Below are 9811 nucleotides of genomic sequence, written 5' to 3'. Positions count from 1 at the left end.
TTTTGGGAGAGTTGGCAAGAATGCTTTACCCCTGGAATGAGAACTATATAATGTGTAGTACATAATATGGGACATATATAATGTAAGTGCTGTAAGTACATTGCTGTATAAATCATGGACATGCTGATATCCCCAATGTCTAATTTTATTGTATCCCTACAACTATCTGTCAACAATCTGAGCTAAGACTCACTAAATATAAGTAGAGCAACTGAAGTGTGAATTTAGTAAAGTAAGCATAGATTTTGCATATAGGCAATAAAATTGCACACACTTATTGTATCTGTATAAGGGAAACTCATTACCAAAAATCCTGAATGTTTATTTCCACTTATATGAAGAATACTGCAGCATGAGAGAAGCGGACACTGTACAGAGAAGACTGCCGCCCTCCCAGGATCACATTTCCATATTATTGATGCCATAAAAAAACCACTGGTAATAAGGCAATGTATGTTATGGTAATATACATGCCATATTGTAAATAAATAAATATATACATTACTATACATTTATCTGCTCCTTCACACCATGAAGGTTTGTATTGGAATCTCTGTAGAACACCATACTGAATGTAAAAAGAGAAGCATAAATCGTTTTCTTATTTGGTAGCAGAAGAGAATACAAAAGCATAGAACCAGAAACAATTAACAACAAAATAGAATATCACTTAGTTCTGCGTAAAAACCCCACCAAGTCCTTCATTTGAAATTAGCATAATCGGAAAATATGTCAATGAAATCTTGTACCACTTTGTAGCAGAATTCATACTGTTCCTGCAAAACAAAAAGACAAATTAATTGGATAATACATCTCTGGGAACAGACTTCTAAAGGAGGATAGAAACTGAACAATAATAAGCACTTGGAAGTGTTTGAAACACAATGAGGTCTATTTATGATCCAGCGGCTAAAACACAGATTCTCTACTTAACCAGAAGATGTCGCTGGAGGTAGTTTAGCGAGGCTCAGTTTCCCGGCATTACTGGCTGGCAACAGTTAGAGGAATCTTACCACTTTGCCAACCACTCTTTGGTTCACTTGCGCCTGAGTGTGCCGGCATTCCGGATCACTCAAACTTGCTAGAACTGGTTTCGCCATCCTACAATAGGAGGACACAGGCGGTACTTGTGCCACCTCTGTACATGGGAAATAGGTTTTTCAGTGCAAAGCAGACCCCTGGCAAAGACTATCCGTCCAGGGGGTAAATGTATCAAGCTGAGAGTTTTCCGGCAGGTTTGAAAAGTGGAGATGTTGCCTATAGCAACCAATCAGATTCTAGCACTCATTTTGTAGAATGTACTAAATAAATGATAGCTAGAATCTGATTGGTTTTTCAAACCCACTGGAAAACTCTCAGCTTGATACATTTATCTCCAGGTGTTTTGGTAAATAGGGATCCGTTTTCATCAGACCTTTCCACCTTATAATAAATAGACCCCCTATATCCTTTATTATTATAAAATTAAACAATGAAAAAAAAACATCTTTATATGACACAGGCTATTACACAAAGAGCACACATCTGACAAAATTTGCATTATTCTAAACAAAGAAAGCTTGTAAATAATAGAATCTAATGTATTGCCAGCACAGATAAACTCATATACAGTACTTAGTTTGGTAATTTGGGGAATTCAATTAACCGTTGGTTGTTGTTATTTCCGCCGGGTTAAAAAAAAGAATTCCACGCATGGGTTTTTAGCTAACCCCGTGTAAAAAATCGTGCAATTCAATTGAAAAACAGGTAACGCTGTCCCCGCGCATTAATCAATGGTGCTTGCGAAGTTTTAGGGGAATGAAGGGGAGGATTTAACGCAGTCATGTAAAAAAAATAAAAATAAGGATTGGCATACATTTGTATACATTAGATTGCATTACACAACCTTTCTATTTGATAATATCTACATACAGTACTTTCTTCTAGCATATTGTTTTATTTTACTATTTTTTACTATAGAATCATCTATACCATGTCAAAACACATTAGTATATACATATTAGTACAAAAAACATACATAAATATAATTAATTAGTGATTTTTGTGTTTTTTCATTTTATGGGGGTTTTTTTTTCATTCTTTTTTTAAAATAAAGTCAACTTTTTCATGTTATGCATTACTGATAAACAGAGTTTATCTTTTTTTTTTCCATTATTACATGATTTCAAATAGGTTTTTTTATTTTTAGCACACCCCAAAGAGGTGAGAGATAAAACAGCATATTGGCCTGTTTAACGCACTGCGTTAAAAAACAATTGAATAGCTTTTAACGCGGCTGCCTCTCGCACACCCTATACTTTCAATAGACCTTCTACAGGAGCGCGATAGAAAAAAAAAGGGGTGCGTTAAAAATGGAATTGAATCACGGGTAAAGTTAACCCGCTTGAACATTATAAGAAACCGTGTTAAAATGAATTAACACGGTGTTAAAAAAAAAAAAAAACTGCGGTCAATTGAATACCCCCCCTATATGTTTGTCCCTCATAATGCATATTTTACTGCAATACATAGAAACTGTATTTGCTTAATGTGTTAAATATTGAAAAATAAGGCAGAATGTTTTCATTTTTATATCACTTATTCTGTGCAAAAAGGATTGATCTTAATGTTTGCATTTACCAACATGAAATAGCCAACACTAAGAACAGTGCTCCTATTGTGTTAGAAAGGGAGGTCGCTTTCTTAGAATTACCACACAACAATGTTTATCACTGTTAAAATGAATGTTTACTAAACTAGGTCCCGTCTCACCAGTGTTTGCACCATGTGTGGCCTTTGCATTCGTAAACTTTTCACAGTCTGAAATACATCAAGTAATCCTTCTGCTTTCACCCGCTCCAGGATGTTGCTGAGGGCGATGAACGTTCCTGTTCTTCCCGCGCCGGCACTAGAGAAGGAATATACAATTATCTGTCAACGAGCACACTTCAAAAACACAAAATTCATACATATTAAAGAACAGAGTGTTTACTCTGAAGGTAGTAGACATGTTCCAAACTTGTCTGCAGTGTTATTTCAGGGACAGACAATTCATATCAGGTTACAGAGCTAAGCATGAAGAGGAACAGATCAAGTGGAAACTTCACATTTCTTCTTAAACCCTCATCGATTCCTTCTAAACATCATCATCATCACCATTTATTTATATAGCGCCACTGATTCCGCAGTGCTGTAAAGAGAACTCACTCACATCAGTCCCATCAGCTATGGATTTTCTTGTTGAAAGTAAGGAGCAAACATAAATATTTTCCATGCCTCTTATTACTGCAGTATATCACAGGAAATCTCTCTTTAGGCAGCTAGAATGCCTCATCACTCTGTCTCTTCCTCTCCATTATTACAGACACCAGTGGCTTAATGGGCAGGATGACAACAAAGGAAAGGAAAAGAAATAGGGATCTATATCCACTTCGCCAACCAGTGTGCACTGCCCTGCGCATGCGTAACCCGAATGGAAGTGTAGAATTGGTTTTATGGAAAATGTAAGGGAATGGAATTTGATAGTTTTACAATTAAAGCAGTAGGAGAAGTGGCGGTATAGCATATCACCGTATACCAGGCCACTTTGTCCTCTGTATATATATTAGAAGCAAATCCTATTCAAATGTATCACTGGCCTTTTAAAAGAAATTATGTGGCAACACAAAAATATTTTTCTTCCTGATTTTTGTTTTTTCTGTCAGCCTTTGAAGGCTTGTACCAACAGGCCGTATCTCACTGTTGGGCACTGCATGGAGAGGGGTAAAGACGGTGTATGATGTGTTTTTGACAAGTAGTCGAGACTTGTGTGTGGGGCGGGGGCCTGTGGCATACATACAGCACAGGACCCCAGTGGTGGATTAAGAAACATCTTAATCCACCACTGTTTGGACCTGTTCAGTTTTCACACCACTGGCACAGTGGTTAGAGTCGAGAGTCTAATTGATGACCAGGGCCCTATCTGTTTGGCATTTGTATATTCTCCGCATGTTTGTGCGAGTTTCCTCCGGGTGCTCCGGTTTCCTCTTAAACCCCAAAAACAATCTGAATGGTTAATTGGCTGCTGACTTCAATGGGTCCTGCTCTGTGTTTGTGTGTTAGGGAACTGATATGATTGTCAAATATTCTCTGTACAACATTGTGTAATATTGTGGTGCTATATAAATAAACAATAATAAATACATATGTAAACAATCCATGCATACAATAAACATGTGCCAAAATGCACATTAAGGCTAGGTACACACTGGAGATTCTTCAGCCAATCATCAGGCCAATCAGCCAATAAATGACAGTTCGGTCAGATATTGTGTTAGTGTGTACACTTACATGATGAACCACAGTCGTTCCAATGTGCCGATCGTCGTTTCATTTGGTTGGTCGTACTTTTTAATAATCTCGTTCCAATCACCTTTTTGAATATTATTATTACTTTTTATTTATATAGCGCCACTGATTCCGCAGCGCTGTACAGAGAACTCATTCACATCAGTCCCTGCCCCATTGGAGTTTACAGTCTAAATTCCCTAACACACACACACACACACATAGGCTAGGGTCAATTTTGATAGCGGCCAATTAATCTACTTTTTGGAGTGTGGGAAGAAACTGATGCATCCAGAGGAAACACGGGGAGAACATACAAACTCCACACAGATAAGGCCATGGTCGGGAATTGAACTCAAGACCCCAGTGCTGTAAGGCAGAAGTGCTAACCACTAGGCCACTGTGCTGCTCACATAGTGTGTATGCACTAATGATCACGATGGCCATGGCCATAGAGTTTACAGTGTGTACCTAGCCTTACCTGCTATATAGGAGAAGGAGGAGGTAATATGAATTTACGAAGAGAAAACCTATTCGATTTTTGCTCACACAAAAGCGTTTCCATTGTTGGTTTCACCAAGCACAGGGCGTATACCTAACCATGCTGCTGCTTGGCAAGGCACCCTTTTGTCCCATTAATGAAACAACAGAATTGTGAACAGTGTACAAGACAAAACATTGTCACTTTCTGCCAGCAAAGTAGAACCCAACAGTCTAGACTTTTGCATTGTTTTTTTATTCTGTTTCTGACCTGAAAACCCAGCTGCCTGGGGCAGGAGAACAGGAGACCTGATTTAAGCAAACATATTTTGTATAACAGCTGTTAAACAAATCTTTCACCAGCCTCTCTGCATGTATCACAGATCTCATCAGCCCAGGATGAATAAATTACGTCCCTATAATGTGATATATCCCCCTGTGCTCCAACTGAGATGTACAAAACGTACAATGTTCCTGAGGGCATGTTTGCAAGTGACTCTTCTCCCATGTTATAAACAGACAATGAAGGACATAGATATGTAAATTAGACTAGAAACAAGCACTCACCTGCAGTGTACAATGATAGGGTGGTTGCCAGTCTGCTGTTGTTGTTTTTGGACAGCAGCAATAAGATCAATCATCCCCTTCCCCTCTGCAGGAATACCTATTTCAGGCCAGCCATGGAAATGAAACTGTCGGACCAGGCGCGTCAGCTTCTCCTGCACAACATGATGCAAAATCATTCCTACAGTACAGCTTTGTCTTTTCTAAACGCACTGCAATGTCGGTGCATGTATAGAAGCAGTATTCAGTTTGCAGTGTAACAGGCTGACAATTGGATACTGTCCCAGGTACGGAAAAATACATTCCACTTTTTTTATTTATTTATTTTTAATATATTTTGTTATTGGTTGTAAAGGCAGAAAAACAACTATAAATGTTACAAACATATAAAGTATTGCATATGCCTGTAGACAGTGCCGTAAACAACGGGTATCGTTAGATCTGTTTGCCAAAGTTCGTGTGCATAAACATAGCAGATCATAAAGGGTATAAATACAACAGGAACATACACTCTGTTTAGAAAAGTATGTTCAGTCATAACAAATGATATAAGGGTATGCATACATACATATCCATACACTTGTATATAAAGCTATTAAAATGTCATACAAACAATAGCGGAAAAGAGCAAAGACTAAGAAAAAGAAAATAAGCAATAAAAAAATCAAGGGGAGGGTAAGACAAATACAAATGGAACGTTAAAGGTATATGGTGGGAAGAAGTCAGAGCATGGTGGTCCATGCTTCCTAGACTGATCCGGTATGCCCCCCCTGACATATAATTGCACAGGTTCTGTGATTTGACGCTATGACAATAGATAGTCACAATGGGAGCCCCTGTGACTTTCACATGTCTTACCATCAGTACTACAGTCTAGAAGGCAGATTCGTCCTTGGTGGGGGACTGATTTTAGTCAAGGAGCCCATGGCACAGAGAAGGGTTCCCCAAACTGGAATGGGGGTTGGCAAGTACCTTGTATTTTAATGAAAAAAAAAGATAGCAAAACTGGAGCTATTTTTTAATAAGAGGTGTGCTAATACCATAAACTAAGAATCACTTCAATTGAAACTCTAGAAATTCCTATACCGATCTGCTCATTTGAAATAATCCTCGAACCTCTTTTCTCTATCAAGTCTCATAACAATCAGTCATATTTTAATCACTGAAATGCTAAATAACAGCAATTCCATTTTTAACATAAATCACTGTGGCGGGGTATAAGACGATTTTTGGTATTTACCATTTTCTCTCTTTTTTTTTTGTCTTCAGGCTACTATTAATGATTTATGATTTCTGGACTACTATGGCAACCACAGTCGCATGGCAAATGATGTAGTGAGCAGAGAGCCTTTCAAAAGTAACTTTGAGCTCCGTGATATCTTCCTTTTCCCACCTCACATGACATACTCAGAGCTGTGAGAGTGCGTCTGTGCAGCAGATTAACTGTGTCTGGCAGACATTTTTTGTTTGCCGTCCAGACAGATTTTGAAAAGGAGATAATGATTTGTAGGAGGATATGAAAGAAAAATGATCAGATGCATGCTTAAAAGGTACCTAACTTGCTAATTTAAGAAAATATTCCATGTGGAATTGCTACTGTAACATTACAAACTAATTTTTTAAAATATTTTCTTAATTTTTACCTGGTTACTTGTAACTATGAAGTCTCTCACGCTTATGGCTTCTAGCAAACGGTCGCTCTTAATGTCTATCGTTATTTCTCCGTGGGTGGCAGAGCCCTCCAACGGCCAGTACTGGAAGCATTTTTCCTGGTGGAGGAAAGCAAAGAAATTATCATTCATTTAAACGGAGAACACCATCATCAGAGTGTTGTGTTTCCCAGGCAGATTTGAATAATTGTATTGCCCAATAATAGATCTCTTAAGTAAATATATAAATGTATTCACACGCACATTGCTGAGTTTATCCGTTGTTGTATCTAATGGCCTAAAAGCAATCCTGGGCCTGCTTTAACTTTCGTCACATATACAGAGTCTTAAAGGAACAGTAACCTCAAAAATTTACTTTGCTTCGATTTGTCTAGCAGCGTGAATCAGAAACATTTAAGGTGTCATATCTGTCACTTCTTTGACTGCTATCCATCATAACTTATGTCTTTTGTGGACCTGGCTACTTCCCATCACCTATAGACCACCCATAATGTTGTATGGCTAAATTTCTGTGTTAAAATAAAGTATTTGTGTGCTACATGCAAAATTGCATTTGCAGCCCTTGCATGGCAACATGATTTGTCCATGTGCCAATTTCTTTCCTTCAGAAGAATTTACTTGTAACTTTAAATAAAGCCCAATGTTTCACACATCAATCAGTCACAGACTGTCTACTTGTCAATAGTGTGGTAGGTACAAGTACATGGACTAATACTGATTACTGTATGTTGTAGGATTCAATAAATGCCACCACTTAGTGAGATATGATTTGACTCTACCTTATACAATATCTTTGCACATCACAGAAAAAAACAAAATGTGCACGAATACAAATGAGTCGTTTGTGATAGATAGAGGTGTATGTGAGCATAGTACATATAATAATGGATGCTCGGTGTGAGCACAAAGAGACAGGATCAGAGATCACACAGGCAGCCAGATTGGATGAGATTCGCTAATTAGTGCGCCAGAGGCCCAGCGGACAAGGTGGCCCGAGGCAGGACTCTTATAAAAAACAAACAAAAAAAACTTACCTTTTGCGGTCACCTGTTTAGGTCAGGTGGTGATCCGGCTCCCTCCTTGATCCCCTCTTCCGTGCTGCGCTCGCAGTGAATGTCGGGCGTGATGACGTCATCACGCCCGACATTCACTGCGAGCACAGCATGGAGGAGCGCAGAACAGCAACAAAGAAGAGAAGAGGATCGGAATCGAAGAACAGGGCAATTAAAAGGGAAGTTAAGGGGGATTTGAAAACACACTCAGTATCACATGTGGCCAGCTTAAGGTTTTGATTGATCAACTCTATTCAATGTTGTACAGTGTTTGGCCCCATCATAGGTAATCAAAATCCAACAGGATTAGACTGGATTTGATGCAGCAGGTTGGAAACTCAATTGGCATACATATGAGGTCGATGGGCAACCACTTAAATAGCAGGGCAGTGTGTGAAGCCAATTTGTTTCGCATTCTGTTTAGAATGGATCATTGTAATATTACATTTTTTACTCTACCTGCTCTCTTTCCTGCAGTTCTGTGAGTATAACAATGGTGTGACACTTCCACTCCCACACCATTCTCCAGAAATCTTCCACCGTATGCGGCAGTGGACCTTGAGTTGCAATGAAGTAGTCTTTTTGTCGATAGCCCTAAAGAAATTAATTTAAAAGGTATACTATTATATGGAGGTCACAGAGTTCAAAGATGGAAAGTTCACAAAACTGTATTTATCTGAATAGCCATAAATGAAATAGGTAGTTTGTGTATTAGTATAAAACAGTCAAATGCCATGACTGAGCGCCAGCTACAAAGCCAAGATATGCTGGGAAACAACAATACCAATACTATTCTAATGGTATTATCTATGGTGCAATTGTGTGTGTGTGTGTGTGTGTGTGTAAACTACACCACTCAGTAGGGTGACACAAAGCCATTACTTTTTAGAATGTTCCCAAGGACTAACCAGTTGCTCTGGAGTTTTGTTATTGGGTGGTTCATTACTTGCCCACAGGAAGTAACTATAAAGGAAAGGCAACATCTCATTGAAAAAGCACATCATGGGTTACATTCCATCTCCACATAGGACACTCAGAACTTGAACCAATTACCCTGTCATTGTTCTTTCTATTTACTTCCCATTGTTCTCTGGACTGTCAGAGACATTTCGGAGCCTGACCCAGCATGGGGTCTTCAAGAGTAGGACATCTAGAGTAGGTAGGAGGGAGGAACACGATAAGGGACCCCACCAACCAGGACCCTGCAACACTCCTCAGGGTGGACACCATTACTGTGGGAATTTGGTGGACTTTAAAAGGAGGTTACCATAGTCAGATCCTCATGTTAGACACTGAGTTTGGCTAAGAGGTGATACTCTCCCAAGGGACCTTGTGGATCACATCTGTGCTTCCTGTGTGTATTTACTTACATCGTGTGGACTTGCTCTCCAGGCTCCTGTGTGCCTCTTTATTCCTATGTGGGACTATCTGTTATTATTCCCTGTGTGAGATAACTGTGTGGAACTCTACCCTATTCAAAGACTCGCTCTATCTGGACTGCTTACTGGTATATTGTCACTACACAAAACTCCTGTTCTGGTGTATTAGCAATTTCTGTTGAGGGTGCAAAATAAACCATCCATTTAATTTAATCTGCTCGGTGTCTGGGTGATTAAAATAACCCTGTAGCCTCACAATTGGTGGCAGCGGTGGGATCATTCAGACACCAACCATTTAGCATGATGTTATGAAACTATAGGTCAGTGAGGTGATCCTTTGTATCCAGCAATGTCTCTAATG

General features: G+C 39.0%; 1 protein-coding gene across 1 annotated transcript in view; it reads right to left on the bottom strand.

Annotated features, from left to right (window-relative positions):
- Nucleotides 1–306: 306 nt before the first annotated feature.
- PTPRE (protein tyrosine phosphatase receptor type E) overlaps nucleotides 307–9811 on the bottom strand; it is a 141224-nt gene continuing 131719 nt past the window's right edge. The window contains exons 16-20 of the mRNA XM_075215998.1: nucleotides 8531–8665; nucleotides 6993–7118; nucleotides 5353–5504; nucleotides 2752–2887; nucleotides 307–776 (exon numbers count right to left, since the gene is read on the bottom strand). Of these exons, the coding sequence (XP_075072099.1) occupies nucleotides 702–776; nucleotides 2752–2887; nucleotides 5353–5504; nucleotides 6993–7118; nucleotides 8531–8665 (624 nt within the window). The 3' untranslated portion in view covers nucleotides 307–701. The remainder of the gene's footprint in view (nucleotides 777–2751; nucleotides 2888–5352; nucleotides 5505–6992; nucleotides 7119–8530; nucleotides 8666–9811) is intronic.

The sequence above is a fragment of the Mixophyes fleayi genome, chromosome 6, assembly GCF_038048845.1.
Source record: "Mixophyes fleayi isolate aMixFle1 chromosome 6, aMixFle1.hap1, whole genome shotgun sequence".
NCBI classification, from domain to species: domain Eukaryota; kingdom Metazoa; phylum Chordata; class Amphibia; order Anura; family Limnodynastidae; genus Mixophyes; species Mixophyes fleayi.
Note: the sequence above shows the minus strand (reverse complement) of the source record. Positions and strands in the feature narration are given on the sequence as shown.